This window comes from Pongo pygmaeus, chromosome 6, assembly GCF_028885625.2.
Source record: "Pongo pygmaeus isolate AG05252 chromosome 6, NHGRI_mPonPyg2-v2.0_pri, whole genome shotgun sequence".
In the NCBI taxonomy this organism is placed as follows: domain Eukaryota; kingdom Metazoa; phylum Chordata; class Mammalia; order Primates; family Hominidae; genus Pongo; species Pongo pygmaeus.
Window position 1 is genome coordinate 72,200,426 of NC_072379.2, and position 17,190 is coordinate 72,217,615.

The window sequence follows — 17,190 nt, forward strand, 5'->3', positions numbered from 1 at the left end:
TTATTCCTTTAAGTAAAATATACCTGGAATTGATGTTGCAAAAGGACTTTATGTAGGAACCTACTCATCCATCCTAGTTGTGTCTCTGTATTGTAATCTTATGCTGTATATAATAATATCCCTGAGGATTGTAATGGAGATAAGACACACCACAAGTTTTAGCTGAGTTAAGATATTTAAAAAGCTTTCCTCTTGCCTGAGTTTTGAAAATTCCATCATTCTGTGAATAATAGTAGTTGTGTTTTATCAGTTGCTACAAATGTGTACAAATTATTATTAATTCATTATTGTGTATATCTAAAAATACAATTATGTTTTGTTTATGAGTACCTATTGGAACTCCTTCATTTAATATCATCGGGCTATCTTTTTATTTCCATCATTTTATCTGAACTTAAAATTTTCTTTATTTGTATTTTTTTTATTCTGCAGAAAAGGCCAATGTAGGCAAGCATCCTCCAGTTGCAATTCTGCCTCTTGGGACTGGCAATGATCTAGCAAGATGCCTGCGATGGGGAGGAGGTAAAGCAGCTGCAACAACAAAAGCAGAAACAGTACACAACACCCCTTTCCCTTGCAAAACAAAAAGAAAAGAAAAGAAACAAAAACCATATGATTTCAGTGAAGATAACTGACGTGGTATATATAATATATGATTTTGAACAATAGTCTTGGATAGAAGAACAAATAGTGGACAAAGAGACCATGGGTATTGGGTTTTAATGTGATATTAGAGACTTAAACTAAAGGAGGGCAAGTTTCCAAACATATCTGGTTTTTGTTTTTGATTTTTTTGTTTAGAAAATAAGGTACACATGGATGCATTTCAAGGTAATTTTTATACTTTTAATTTATAAGTTGGGAGGTAAAATCACAAACAAAGGAAAAATGAAAGGCTAATGAATTAGTTTCCCAGGAGTAAATACATTAAATAATACTCAGTTTTTGAGACTCACTCTATGCTAGCCAGCTGTACTCTGCACTTTGGATACAGAGTTGACAAAGGAAAAACAAAAGTATCTTAACTTCTAGTGGCACATAAAATCATATATGAGACTTTACACTAACAAGTGAACATATGATCATTATAAGGAAAGACCTCACTGAGGATATGACATAGAAGAAAAAACTACTAGCTAGATAATGACACAGCCGTGTAAAGCTGGGTGTGAACTTCATAGGCAGAGGGAACATTGAGTTCAAAGGCCCAGAGGTGGCAAGGCACTTGACATATTCAAGGAACTGAAACTGAAATAGTGTGGATGGAGTAGGGTAAGCAAAGAGAGAATATTTTGAGATGAGGTCTTAAAACATTTTGCAGAGTCACTAATAGGCTATATTTATCTGAAGATCACTGAACACCACTAGATAAGACCACTAAACACCATTAGACTTTGGTAAAGAAGCAGGACTTGAATGCTAAATATTTTTAGCATCAAACCTCACTTAGAGAAGTTTGAAAAGTGTCTACTAAGACAAGGTGAACAGAGTTCCTGGGGAGCTTGTTAAAAATACAGTGACCTGACCCCACTCCAGACATGCTGAATGGAAATACCTGGAGTTGGGAGCTGAGCAGATGATTTTTTTTAAACAAACTCCCTAAGTAACTCTGATTTACAGCAAAGTTGGAGAATAATTCCATGAATATCTGACCAACTACCTCTAAGCTGTGTACGTGCTTGACTAAGTCAAGAACTTAGTATGTAGTCTATTTGGGATGTTCAGTAAGAATATACTTTAGGAGTATTTTCATGAGTTGCATTAGAGTTCATGAAATCTAAAGAAATGAATACAGACATCACCATTTCTGATAAGATACCTGTATTTGCCAGTGTTCATACAAATGCATTGATTAAAAAGAAAGAAAATATGTGAGTCTTCTTGCCATGTTCTTCTGGAACATATATTTGATGTATGTGAAAATTAGTAATTTTATTTTTGCTTCCAAATTAACAAATGGCCTAAATCTCAAATTTGTTAAAGAAGTCCATATTTGGCATACTCTAATAATTCTTGTGAAACCACATACAAAGTACTAACAATGGACAAAGACAAGGACTGTAGCATGTGTCAAAGTATCTATTAGTGATGAATTCTCTGTGAGTGTCTGATATGTGTTGGCACTGTTCTAGGTGCTAAATATACAGTGAGGAAATAAACAAATGGCTTCTATCCTTCTGGAGATTACATTTTCATTGAGTATAATTGAAAATAAATTGAACAATAATGAAATATATAATTATAAAATGATATCAAGGAATCAGAAGAATGAATAATAGAGATGAACTATCTAGCTAGATGGCCAAGAAGGTCTCTCTGAGGAGGTAACATTAAAGCTGGACCTAAAATATAAGAAGGAGGAGAAATAGCTCCCTGTGTTTCAAGGACTGAAGGAAGGAATGCAGGTGGGGTTGCTGAAGCAGCAATGTATGGTGGGCAATTAGGGATAGTGAGTACTATGACTTTGGAAAGACAATTGGGAGCCAGATAATGCAGGAACCTATTTGTCATTGTAAGAGTTTTACTTGATTGAATTTGTCATGTAAAGAGAAGCTTTGAAAGTCTCAGAAGCAGAGTAACACACTGACACATTTTCAAAAACAGATTAATTTGGGGTAGAAAATAAACTGGTCAGAAAATGTGAAAACATGCAGAACTATAGTTCTCCAAATGAGAACTTCTATTATAGTTGTCCTAATTACATAATAAAGTGAGCAGACTAGAGCTTACATGATTTAAATCAGGCAAGTAGCCAAACTGGAGGTGCATTTTCAGGCTTAGATTAATTGTACTTACCAGTGGCTTGGTTAGGAATTTTAGGGAAAGCAAGGTATCAAGATGCCCAAGTTGACCAATTAGGGAAATAGAGAAGCCATTTGCTAGAGATTATTAACAAAGAAATATGCTTTACGGTGGGATTATTTCTTGACAGGTGTGTAACTTTGAGCAAGTTACTTAAAAATTGTGTGCTGTAGATTCCTCATCAGAATTTGAAGAAGATAACAGTGCATACCTTGTAGGTTCTTGTGCTAAACCGATAACTTGTTTGCACAGTATTTGTATTAGTTTGCTCTCACACTGCTATGAAGACATACCCAAGACTGGGTAATTTATAAAGAAAGGTTTAATTGACTCACACTTCCAAATGGCTGGGGAGGCCTCAGGAAACTTACAATCATGAAAGTGAAGAAGAAGCAAAGGCGTGTTTTACATGGCAGCAGGTGAGAGAAGCAAATGAGCAAAGGGGAAATAGCCCCTTATAAAACCATCAGATCTCATGAGAACTCAATCACTACAACTAGAACTGCATGGAGGAAACCACCCTCATGATCTAATCACCTCCCACTAGGTCCCTCCCTTGACACATGGGGATTATGGGGATTACAACTAAAAATGAGATTCGAGTGGGGACGCAGAGCCAAACCCTATCAATGTTTGTGTTAAGTACTTTATGCAGTTGCAGTAATTATTATTATGCTTAATATTTGTAGAAGAAAGTACTTCATTCAACCAATAATCATTTGGTTCACTTAAGATTCAGGGAATCTATTAACTTGAAGTCTCTTTTTTATAGGAATATATTTTCATATTTTGGAAAAGTTGACACTGTAAGAATGTAGGATATCCTAGCTTAATTAGCATTCTTTTTGTAAATTTCTGGCAATCATTAGTCTCTCTTAACAAAAATTTAATTGCAAGGAAAACCTTGTTTGTGTAGACTAAGGAGGCAAGTAATAGTTGTAAATTGGATACACTTTTTTTTTTTTTGAGACGGAGTCTCACTCTGTCGCCCAGGCTGGAGTGCAGTGGCGCCATCTTGGCTCACTGCAGGCTCCACCCCCCGGGTTCACGCCATTCACCTGCCTCAGCCTCCCGAGTAGCTGGGACTACAGGCGCCCGCCACCTTGCCGGGCTAATTTTTTGTACTTTTAGTAGAGACGGGGTTTCACCGTGTTAGCCAGGATGGTCTCAATTTCCTGACCTCGTGATCCACCCACCTCGGCCTCCCAAAGTGCTGAGATTACAGGCGTGAGCCACTGTGCCTGGCCTGGACACACTTTTATACAGATTTGTTGTTGCATTTTTTTATGTGATTTTCATTTGCAAAAATTTCTATGACTTTTTAGATTCAGTCATTATAACATCATATCATTAAATATAAAATAAATATTAATCATGTTTTCATTTTATTTCTTAGCCTGGATTGATTACAGGCTTTAAATCAAAATAATGAAAGTAAAATAGCATTATTCTTTTCTGTAAAAATCTTTTGCTGGCATATTTAGTGGATTTGATTTATCCTTTTTAAAATCATGATCTTCTTGGGTACAGGAACCCTATTAATAGTTACTTATCATTATTTAACAATCTTGGGCATAGATACATACAAGAAGTAGGGAAAAGATATTTGTTAAATGGGGGACTACAGTTTAGAGTTTATCTATGTGAATCACTTCTGAATTGCAGATGTTGTAATTCTCAAGATTTATCTATTGCCTCTTTCTACTTTTGCTTGGCTAGAAGACAGATTTAAACCAGACTTTTTCATGTTTAGTCATAAAAATCCGTATACACATATCCAGTGGTAAAGATTTTAAACTGAGTGACCCTGCTACAATCTAGCTGTGGTTATTGATTTTCACTGCATTCATTCCTATCATGTTCTCTCCCGGTTAAGTGGCTGTTTCTACGTTGTTCCAGTGTTATGTTGGTCGGTGCTTCTATTGACCTGAGACATGACTGAGAACAAATTCAGCCTTTTTGAAAGCATTACTATTTACTAGTATTTCTGCTAATTGTATATATGTATACACATGCACAGGATACTCCTATATTATAATATATATTATTATATGCAAATTAATTTATGCCTAAAGACTATCAAGCTTATTCTGACATGAAAGCAGAATTTGGAAAATAGATGAATAGCTTTAAGTGTTTTTTTACTTAAGTCAGTAGGTAAAATAATATATATATATGTATATAATTTATTTGGGGAGCTATTATACTTCCTAAAAGAAATTAACAATTAGAAATTAATTAAACATTTAAAATAAGGTAGCACTATTAAGAAACATGAAATGTTAGTAAATATAATTATTGTAATCTTGCAGTTTAAGCCATTCAGTGTTTTGCCACTGAGTACAGTTATATGCATATTATTAATACTTACAGCTTCAAACTATACTATAAGATATATGATAGCTTTTGGAATAATATTTAGTCTATGGCCATACCACCCTGAATCCACTCGATCTCGTCTGAAATAATATTTAATATTTTCAATGTTTATGTAATCATTACTTATTGTACCCTTTACTGTATGTATTAAATAGTGTGTAATTACTGTTTAAACCTGTGTAAGATAAGAAGTGATGATGAGCTCCGGAAGAGGTATTTCTAGTTTCTGGTGGCTTTCACCTTCTAATAGTTAATTGAACAGATCCACCTTAAGTGTAATGCATTCCTCTTTAGCGAATTTTGGCATATGAGAGTGCCTGTTTTCTTTTAACCCAATGAGTTTATTCAATGATATGTATGTGAATAGCTCTAATGAGGACTCATAGCCTTTGGCATTTCCTTGTTCAACAATTAAATAATGAACAGAAAAAAACGAAAACTGAAAATATTGTTCCAACTCAAAATATCATTTTAGGACTGACTATGTGTGTGCTTTTGTGTGGGTGAAGAGAGAGATGATTTAACTTAGTACAATATTTCAAATTCTGATGGTATCATCATCAGTAGTAAAATATTATTGAGAACTTTTTATTCTCTGTTTTAGGACTCATGTACTGAGAACTTTTTAGGCATTATCTTGCTTAATCTTCACAAGAATTAATAAGGTTTTTACAGGGAAGGAAACTAATGTTGAGGAAGATTAAGAAACAAAAACAGCAAGTCTGTCAGGGTTAGGCTGCAGTGATAACTATAATGTTATATACCTACAAATCAATTGAATATTGAGAATGTAATATTGGCAAGACTTTTATTTTCAGGTCATGTTGATCATCTATCATAGATTCATTAAAAAATTGATTTGTGGAGCATTTACTCTATGGCAGGCCGGATTAAGAGGAACCTGTAGTGAGAAAAACACAAGTAATGACAATGTAGTGTACTAGTTCTAAGATAGGGCTAGTTTCGAGAACTGCGTGTAGGGGACTGCGAGAGGGGCATCTGAGCCATTATTTTGAAAGGGTGCTTTCCAGAAAGAAATGTTAGGAAATTTATTAGTTTTATTTAATTTTATTGTTTTAAACATGGAATATTGCTCTGTCACCCAGGCTGGGATACAGTGGTACAATCATAGCTCACTGCAGCCTGGAACTCCTGGCCTCAAGTAGTCCTCCCGCCTCAGCCTCCTGAGTAGCTGAGACTACAGGCATAAGCAGCAGCACTGGGAAGAAGTATTAGCAAATATAAAACAATGCCAAGGAAATAGATGCAAACCAGCCAAAAAGAAAAGGAGACCCCTGGGTAGATAGAATAAGAAACGAAATTTTAAAACTTACAAAGAGTAGGACCTTTTACTTAAATTGAAAGTTTTATATCACTAGGGGGAAAAGGTGAGGGTAAGAGAGTGATGGAAAGGGAAAAGTCTAAAATGTCATCCACATTTCTGACTTTAGCAACTGGGTAGAGGATGGTGTCTTTGTGAAGTCAGCTGCACAGGAGGAAGATATGGAAGCAGAGAATTCAATTTTGAATCTATTGATATAAAGTTTTGTGGGGCATACAGTAGAAATGTTCACTTGGCAGTTGTATATGCTGAGAATTTGCACCACAAAAGAGAAATACAGTACGGTACAAATTAAAGTTAAGGATTAAATGTGGGTATGAGTATAATGTTATAATTAATTCTTCATTTGGTGGTAGAACGTGCTTCAAAATCATTATTTACCTTTAGAATATTACATATGCATAAACACACTGAAACATAAAAATACAGCTTTTTTATTTGGTTAGAGTTCTTTTCTCAAGGTATTTTTTTTCCCCATTAGGTTATGAAGGTGAGAATCTGATGAAAATTCTAAAAGACATTGAAAACAGCACAGAAATCATGTTGGACAGGTGGAAGTTTGAAGTCATACCTAATGACAAAGATGAGAAGGGAGACCCAGTGCCTTACAGTATCATCAATAATTACTTTTCCATTGGCGTGGTAAGATTTTCCACTCAATTTTACCTTTTTACCTGTACTGGATAATCACAGTAAGAAAACTTTTACACTATGAAAATTTACTGATTATAAATAATTTATTTTACCTTTGTGCCGTCAAAACATCTCTTCTAATAGGCAATTATTATTGCTCTAATGACTATTATTTTTATCATCACTTACCAATTTAAAGTCAGAGTATCAGCAATTGACATAATTTTCATGTCTTAAGACATGAACAAAGGAAAAAAACTATATTCTTTGTAATTGGTTTATTTGTGTTACTAAAATGAAGCTTAGAATGATTTAATATACTTACAAGTTTTAGAGCACAAGCTAAAGCTCCATATTATTGAAAATGTGAAAATATTGCAATAAATTTTATCTTACTTTGAGATTCATTTTATAAAATCATTATAACTTACTAAAAATCTATGAAAAGTCTGCAAAAAAACCTGCTACTATTCTCAAGTGATTAATAAGTCAGAAGGCTGAGTTTTCACTTCATTTATTTTAGAATCTTACACAGAGTAAAATATTATTTGGCTGTTGAAATAGCTATTAAAATTTTAGTCCTAAAGAAATAATTTTAACAGTGATTATATATATTTTTAGCCAATGATTATGAAATCTAAAAATATAGAAAATAAAGCATTACATTCCATTTAATGTATGTCACGCCATGCTAATTTTGTGTCATGTCACATCTCACACACACACACACACACAGACTATAAAAAGGCTAGTAGAATATAGAAAACATTGGTTGAGTCCATGAACTTAAGAGGTAAGCTACCTGGATAAGAGTCTTTAAGCAAATTATTTAATCTCAGTATCTATTTATTTATCTGTGCCATGCTGGTTATTATATCCTCTCTCATAGAGTTACAAATATGATTGTACATTTAAAGAATCTCATAGAGTGGTAGATAATAAAGGCTAAATATACAATGGTTACTAATACTGTAACGACTATTATTATTTGAAAGAAAAATGCAATGTGTCTTGATCCAGAGAAGCCCTCCTATTCACGTTGGTATAAAAACAGTATTTTTAACAGCTTTCTTAGTGTATCACTTACACACAACCTAATTCATTCATTGTAAGTGTACTTTTTAATGATTTTAGTAAATTAATCCAATTTTAGAACATTTTTATTATGCAAATCAGAACCCTCAGTCCCATTTTTATTCAATCTTGGCTGTTTTTCCCAGTTTCGGGAAGGAATTGACTGGCTTTCTGCCTCTAAGATTTGTCTTTTATGGACATTCTATAATTAAAAATATCCAAAATCTCACAAATTAAAGGACTTACTCATGTAACCAAATACCACCTGTACCCCAAAAACTTATGGGAAAATAATTTTTAAAATCACACAATATAGGAGTTTTGCATCTGGAGTCCTTCACCTAGGATGAAGTTTTTGAGTTCACTCATGTGAACTGTGTAAATATTGTTTCCCTTTTTGCTGTTGAATAGGATTCTGTGGCATGGAGGTATCAAATATTGCTTATCCCTTCACCAATTGGTGGACATTTTGATTGTTTCCAATCTTTAGATATTAATGATGCCAGTCTCTTAAGTCTGTTAGGATTCTTTGTTTGTTTTGGTTACCAGACTTTTTAACTCCAGAATTTCTACTTGGTTCTTTTGTCTATAATTTTGTATCTTTAATTAATATTTTGTATTTGGAGAGTCATTGTTACTATACTTTATACTTTATTCTTCTTTTTTTCTTTTTTTTTTGAGATGGGGTCTCACTGTGTCACCCAGGCTGGAGTGCAGTGGCACGATCTCGGCTCACTGCAAACTCCACCTCCTGGGTTCTTGCCATTCTCCTGCCTCAGCCTCCCAAGTATCTGGGACTACAGGCACCCGCCACCACACCTGGCTAATTTTTTTTGTATTTTTAGTAGATACAGGGTTTCACCATGTTAGCCAGGATGCTCTCGATCTCCTGACCTCGTGATCCTCCCACCTCGGCCTCCCAAAGTGCTGGGATTACAGGCATGAGCCACCGCACCTGGCCTATACTTTATTCTTTAAACAGTGTTTCTTTTCATTCTTTTGACATATTTATAATATCTGGTTTGAAGTATTTGTCTGTGAAGTCAAATATCTGTGTCCCATCGGAGACCTTGTTTGTTTGCTTGTTATTTTCCTAAATGTGTGACACTTTGCTATTCCTTTGCATATCTCCTTGTTTTTTGTTGAATACTGAAAATTGTTTATATCTTTAATTCCCTAGATTTTTATCTGCCCACAGTGGTTATCATTGTTCCTGTTTGTCTATTTAGTGACTTACCTGTGGAGCCTTTCTTTCTTATGGTGTATACTGCTTTCCTAGAGATCACTCCTGTGCCAAAATGGTTGTCTAGAGATTGTGCTCAAACACTTTGAGCCAGTAAGTCTTCTTTTCTTTGTCATCGCATCCATATGTTCATTGAAGAATACATTCAAAGTTCAGGCAATTAGAAATCACCTTCGGCTTTTAGTATAATCTGACCTTTCTTTTGTCTTTTCTGCTCATGTACAAAACCTCTCATTTAATCAAGGATGTGTAGATAACTAGGATCCTCTTTTGTCTCTTCTGAGCATTTGTGTAGCCTTGCAAATCCATACAGATTTTCAGACAGCCAGGAGTATATAGAAGTTTATCACAACCCATATGAAAGTTTGATTCCAAGATCTCTTGTTAAATTTCTGGCCAATCTGCTGGTTAGCTGCTTGCCCTAAAGTCAGTTTCACAAACTCAGGCTAGCTATGACACCGGCTGTCCCTGTTCATTTGCCACAGATATCACTACTGTAAGTGTAAGTTGTAAAACAATGTTCTAGGCCATAGAGATTTTCTGGCTTCCATTTCAAATCAAGTTAGCTCCACCAACAATGAATCTACTTGTTTTCTTAGCTTATTCCACTCTGATAGAACTACAGCACCCAGGGAGCTGAAGGCTAACGAAGCAACCCAAGACTGAAACATCACTAATTAGAGAGTTCTTATCTGAGGCTCAATAGTTTTTCCTAAATAAACATTTCTCATTTTTTTATATGCTTTGGTCAATTTCCAGTGGTTCTCAACAGAGGAGAATTTTGCCTCTTCCCGGAAGACATTTGGCAATGTCTGCTTGATTGTCATGGCTAAAGCAGAGTCTTTTTGCTAACTAGTAGGTAAAGTTAGGAATGCTGCTAAATACCCTTACTGCATAGGACAACACCTCAAATACAAAGTAAAGAATTATACAGCTCAAAATGTCAATAGTGTCGAGGTTGTAAAACCCTTATATTAGGAAACAGAAATACACTTGACCTTTGAACAACACAGGTTTGAACGGCACTGGTCAACTTATAGATTTTTTTTCAATAAAAGTTATGCCCAGTGTAATTTGCCTCCCCTTTCACCTTCTCCACCTATTTTGCCTCTGCCACCTCTGGACAGCAAGATCAACCCCTTCTCTTCTTCCTCCCCTTTAGCTTACTCAATCTGAAGATGATGAAGATAAAGACCTTTATGATGATCAACTTCCATTTAATGAATAGTATATATATTTTCTCTTTCTTATAATTTTCTTAACATTTTCTTTTCTTTAGCTGACTTTCTGGTAAGAATACAGTATATAATATGCATAACATACAAAATATATATTAATTAGCTTTATGTTATTGAGAAGGCTTCCAGTCAACAGTAGAGTATTAGTTGTTAAGTTTCTGGGTAGTCAAATGTTATGCTCAAATTTTTTTGTCTGCAAGAGTGGTCAGCACCCCTAACTCCCATGTTGTTCAAGGGTCAATTGTATTTAAATACAAAAAGTCAAGGTGTTTGAAAAGGAGAAATGATACAAAACCAAAAAACTTGAAAAGGAAAGCTATAATAGAAATGAGGCAGAAAATAGCAGAGAGTAACAACAACAACAAAAATTCACAATGTTAGCAAAACTGAAAGCTGCATTATTGAGAAAACTTAATCAGACCTATTGCAAAATTGACTTTGCAAAAGTAATCTAAAGAGAGTTATAAGGAAACAATATATGGTGAAAAAGAAAAAATACAAAAAGTAATAAAAATAATGATAAAGATATATTTATATATATTCCAATTGAAAAAATACATATCTAATTGAAAATATATTATGACTAGTATGAGAGTATAGCAAATTTGCCAAATATAAAATCAACTTAAATATTCACTAGTATATTCTTATATTAGCAATAATCAATGAGTTTCAAAAAACAATAACAAAAAAATGGAAAGTATCTAAGAATTAATAAAAAATACACATGACCTATATAAAGAAAATGTTAAAACTCTCTGCAAAGACACACAAGATCAGAATAAATGGAGACATTTTCTATTCTTATGTGAGATTTCTTGATATAATATTCAAGTAATTTATACATTTATGTATATCTACTCAAGATTGGAGCTGGATTTTATGACAAACTTATTTAAAATATGTATGACAAAATAGCTAAGTCAATTTTAACAATAAGGACAGAAATAAATTGGTTTTACCAAATTATACATGCTACAATTGAATTGGATAATTATAACAGAATGGTCCTATGAAATAATAGATGAATGAATCAATGAGGAAGTACAGAGACACATATTGGAACTTAGTATAGGGATGGCACAAAAATTCACTGAGGGAATGACAGATTACTTAGTTGATAATGTTCAAACCTAGCTTCCTAGAAAGAAAAAACTTTTGTTAGAACTCTACCTCATATTATATAACTACATGCCAGACTTATTAAAGATCTAAATTTAAAAGATAACATTTAGAAACTAATAAAAACTATGTGATAGAATGTTTATGATTTTAAGGCAGATCAGAACTAATTAAACAAATAAGGTGGCTTTGACTGAGTTTTCTTTTAAAGGGTCTTGTTTCCTTTGACTTGGACCTCCTGTAGCTGAGCATAATATGCAGAATAGGGGGGTAAAGAGAGGAGGCATTCCTCCCTGAAAGATTTATTCCTGCCCCAGGAACACAAAATCTCAATGCTCAGGGACATAATCAGAGCAATAGATCTTCTACCTTGAATGTCATTCAACAAAGTCATCTACTCAGCAACTTGCGTTCCTCTTCCTCAATCAATGAATCTAGAATATAAGGAAATAAAATAAATTAACTGTCTCAGACCATTCCTGGATATATAACAAATAGTGGAGTTGAAGGATTTAAAGCATATGGGATGCATCTCAACTTTATGCTATAACAGCATGAAAAATCTTAAGATGAGAACATAGTTTGTACTTGAAATTGTCTCTAGGAACCCTTCTGCTGTCTAGTTACAAAGTGATTTCCAAGTTTGATTCTAATCTCAGTATTGTTTTCATTATTTCAACTATTGTCCCTTATTTACTGACTGCTAGCACTGTACAATATACAAAGAACCTTGCCTCCAATTTTTAGAAAGCCTGAGGTCAGAAATATGTAGCTATGTCACCTTCATATTCATTGTTATAGACCCTTTGTATTATTCAGAATGGGTTGACTGCTGGTACAAACAAACCCAAATTATGAGTGGTCTGTCAATGAATAAAAATCAGTTTTTCCTCACATCACAGGTCAGGATAGGTTAAAAATTGGGGAGAGGCTCTGCTCTATGTTGTCAATCAGTGACCCAGGCTCCTTCCATCTTGACAGATAACCTTCTCTATTCAACAACTGAATGGCTAAAGAAAGTGGATTTTTTTTAGTGGGCCCATACCTGGAAGATGTAGCATCATTTCCACTCATAACTCACTGGCCAGATCTCAATCACTTGCCTGCACATAATTGTAAAGAAGCTGAGGAAATAAATTTTGTCTGCCTAGGAAGAAAAGGGAAATTGATCAATAACTAGACACTATGCCAATTCCTTCTTTTTAATGCTTTTCCAATTTAGCCAGAACTATTGGAAATGATCCTGAAATCATAATTAACTCTAAAAATAGATATTCTTCCACAGTGATGGTCCATCAATAAAAGCATATTTATTTAGTACCTTCTATGTACCAGGTACTGTTTGAGGATTAGCAATGAACATGATAGAAGTCTGTGTAGTCACTAAGCTTACATGGCAGTGAGGTGAAAGAAGATTGTCATGAGATGCTAGACAGCTGGACATTAGAAGCAAAAGCCAACTACAGAGATCTTTAAATATCCCAGGAATAAAACTTTCTACCCCATTAGTTTAATTACCATAGTTGATTCTTTGTTAACTTCTTTAATTAAACAAAAAAACTAAGCACTTATTTTTTCAGGCTCTAGGGTTATGGGAGTGAATTAAAGACACAGGTCATCTGGCTGGGTGCTGTGGCTCACGCCTGTAATCCCAGCACTTTGGGAGGCCAAGGAAGGCAGATCACCTGAAGTCAGGAGTCCAAGGCCAGCCTGGTCAACATGGTAAAACCCCATCTCTACTAAAGATCCAAAAATTAGCTGGGCATGGAGGCACATGCCTGTAGTCCCAGCTACTTGGGAGGCTGAGGCAGGACAAGTGCTTGAACCTGAGAGGCAGAGGTTGCAGTGAGCCGAGATCACACCACTGCACTGCAGCCTGCACAACGGAGTGAGACTCTGTCTCAAAAAAACAGATATATATATATATATCTATCTTTATTTATAATTGGATAATTATATATAATTATCCAATATATAATTTATATATATAATTATATATAATGTATATAATGTATATATAATGTATTATATATAATGTATATATATAAATTATATATATAGTTTATATATTGGATATAATTTTTATATATATAAATTATATATATAAATTATATATTGGATATAATTTATATATATAAATTATATATTGGATAATTATATATAATTATCCAATTATAAATAAAGATTATATATAATATATATTTAATATATATAATTATATTTATATATATTTATATATAATAATAATTATATATAATTGGATAATTTTATATATATATTTATATAGGTCATCTCATTATTAGAACTTGGAGTTTAATTAGAACTTGGAGTTTAAAAAGCAAAAAACCAATGCACAAATACAACATTTTTGAAAATTATGATAAATGCTGTGAAATAAAACAAAAGCTACCATGAAGGACATCAACCATAGATCTGAAAGTCAGGAAAGGCTTATATAAAGAGGATGCATTTAAGAAGAGATCTGAAGAATATACATAAGTGAGCTGGACACCAAAGACATGTCATGAGCATACCGGGCAAGTATAACTGTATGTGAAAGACTTGAGGTAAGAAAGAGCTTAGTGCCTTCAAAGCTCTGCTAGGTCAATGTGCCTGGAGCATGGAGAGGGATAGTGGGAGTGAGTAACACAGCTGCCACCATATCTTGAAGTCTCCCGTAAGACTATGGTGTGATATTTGCCTTTTAAGTGGTAGGTCACTGAATAATTAAATAATTATAATTAGGGAATGAGGTAAACCGATCCATTTGCAGCAGAAATTCTTCTACTAAAGGTGATAGTTGGATATTAATTGAAAAATAAAACAATTGTCATAAAAGTGACACAAACAACTTTAAATGTTTTCTTTCTACCTAAAATCAATAAATATGATTGAATTGGCCATCTTCCCTCATAAACCCAGCCAATGTCTTATTTTTGAATGTGAGTCACTGAGATTCTATCAACTCTGCCTTGTGTAAACCACAGTCCATAATAAACCATCTATTATTTTCAGTTTCAGTTTATTTAGGGTAAAAACTCAGAAGACACTTGTGAAGCCATATGAGTAAAATCCTTCTAGATACTTACAATTGTTTTTAAAAATCTTTTATAATTATTACCCTTAGATATAATTATGAGGCAAAGTTTCAGCATTACATTTATATTAAATCTTCCTAAAGCATTTGACTTAGTTTCTATAAAATGATTCTTTTTAAAATTATACTTTCCAATTATATGTGATTAAATTATATAAGTATAATGGAAAGTAAAACAGGCATAAACAGGTTTGGAAACAACACAAGCAACTCTTGGTCATCATAAACCTCAAAAACTAAAAAGAGAAATGTGCAGATTTACTAGACGGTAGTCTGTTAACAATATTCAGATTCAATATAATTTATGAAGAAAAAATATTAATCTGGCCGCTCACTTAAAGGAAGCTCAGTTTTTAAAAAAATTACTATATTAAAAATCATTCTGGTTGTCACATGGAGAATGACATGGAAGTTTTCAAGAATGGAAGCAAAGAGACCATCCTAGAATATCTTCTAGTAAAATAAGAGACAGATGAGTACACTAAGAGCCATGGATACTGAAAAAAACTGGAAAGACTTAAGAAATATTTTGAAAATAAAATCGACAGTGTCCAGGGGATGGAAAGAAATAAAGTATCCTGAGGTTTTATGTTTAACAACTAGGTGGTCTCATTTACTGAGATGGGCTTAATTATTTATGATTCAGGTTTGGTGGAGGATATAAAGACATGCTCAGTTTGAGGTGCATGTCATAGTGGAAATTTCGGGGCTATGGTTGGATATTTAAGTTGGAAGCTTAGAAGACTGTCTCAATTAGGGAGAATTTGGAGTCATTGGCATATTTATTTCTATATGGCTTTATGAATCACCTTCCTAAAATTCAGTGGCTTAATATGCTAACCATTTTATTATTCACAAGTCTGTGTGTCAACTGGATGGTTGTGCCATTAGTGGAAGATTACCTGGAGCTACTCTATGCTGGTCTCCCTCATATATCTGGCAGTTGGTTCTAGCTGTTAGTAGGCTGATGATGATAATGGGCCATATGACTCCCAGCATCCAATAGGTTAAGCCAGACTTTGCTGCGTAATAGTGGAAAAATTTTCAGTAGAAAAAGAGGGTAAAGCCCAGTGCAAACCTCTTGATGCAAACCTCTGTTTGCATCCAGCTTGCTAATGTGTCATTAGCCAAAGAATATCACATAACTAAGCTTATATTCAAGGAGAGAAGATATAGAATCTACCTCCTGATGGAAGACAGTTACGTTGCAAGGGGACATTCAGGAATGGGAGAAAAGTTTATCCATTATTTTCCATCTACCTAAACATAACTTAAATCAGTGTGGACTGATGAGATTAATAGGGAGCGCTCAGAAAGAGAAGAAATGGAACTTTACGATAAAGCCTTGAGGTTTACTAATACCTAGAGTCTACTAGAAGAAGATGGCATGGGAAATGCCCTGGAAAAACAATGGCCAATGAAGCAGGAGGAAAATAAAAAGTATATAATGTTCAGGTAAGCAAAAAAGAAAAAAAAAGATTAAGAAAAGAATGGCCGACTAAATAGAAAGCTGCTAAAAAGTCTAGTAAAAACAGGACAAAACTGAAGAAATTGGGCCAGTGAAGATGCATGTATAAAGACTATATAGTAACAGAGATGAGAAATTTTAAACAGGAATTTTTAAATTCCATTTAATATTAAAATACAAATAACGAGAGTGATATCAGCAACATGGCAGACTAGGAAGACCTACATCTTCTTCCCCTGACAAACATATAGCTTCAGAAATCTTTTACAGACTAATTCCCTTTGTGAGAAATCTGAAAATCTTTGAAATGCTACTGTACCCTAGGAGAATGCAAAACCAGACTCATTTAAGTTGGTAGGGAGAATTGGGTTACCCTCTCACTGAAGACCAGGCCCAGGCACAGCATCATATGATCAGTAAGAAAACCCTCAACCCCCAGCTTTACTTAGAGGAAGGAAGGGGTTATTTTGCATGTCCAGCACTTCCACTTTTTCCAGGTATCTCCCTGGAAGACTAGTTTCTGTCTTTCCAGGTGGAACACTAATGGGTCCAGCAAAGCCAGCCACCTAGGGGAGAATACAGGCAGTGGCTTACACTAATGGATACCATTGATCCTTCCCCTTGCTCAGCACAGAGCAAGCAGACAAAAATTTTCAGCTCTCAGCTTCTGCCTGCTTAAATAAAAAGTAGCTCCATGAGTTCATCACCCAAATTTCTCCAGGGCCGCCCAAAGAGCTAGCATTTGTCTTACCAGTCTTGAAGCTCTGATGGGTCTAACACAGAGCTGCCTTT

At 34.2% G+C, this 17,190-nt stretch overlaps 1 protein-coding gene across 14 annotated transcripts in view; it reads left to right on the top strand.

The window, feature by feature from the left end:
* The window catches only part of DGKB (diacylglycerol kinase beta), a 738,724-nt gene that overhangs the window by 313,839 nt on the left and 407,695 nt on the right, over nucleotides 1-17,190 (top strand). For all 14 annotated transcript variants that reach the window (XM_054495969.1, XM_054495971.1, XM_054495977.1 and 11 more), the window contains 2 exons: nucleotides 433-522; nucleotides 7,005-7,165. In XM_054495969.1, the coding sequence (XP_054351944.1) occupies nucleotides 433-522; nucleotides 7,005-7,165 (251 nt within the window). The remainder of the gene's footprint in view (nucleotides 1-432; nucleotides 523-7,004; nucleotides 7,166-17,190) is intronic.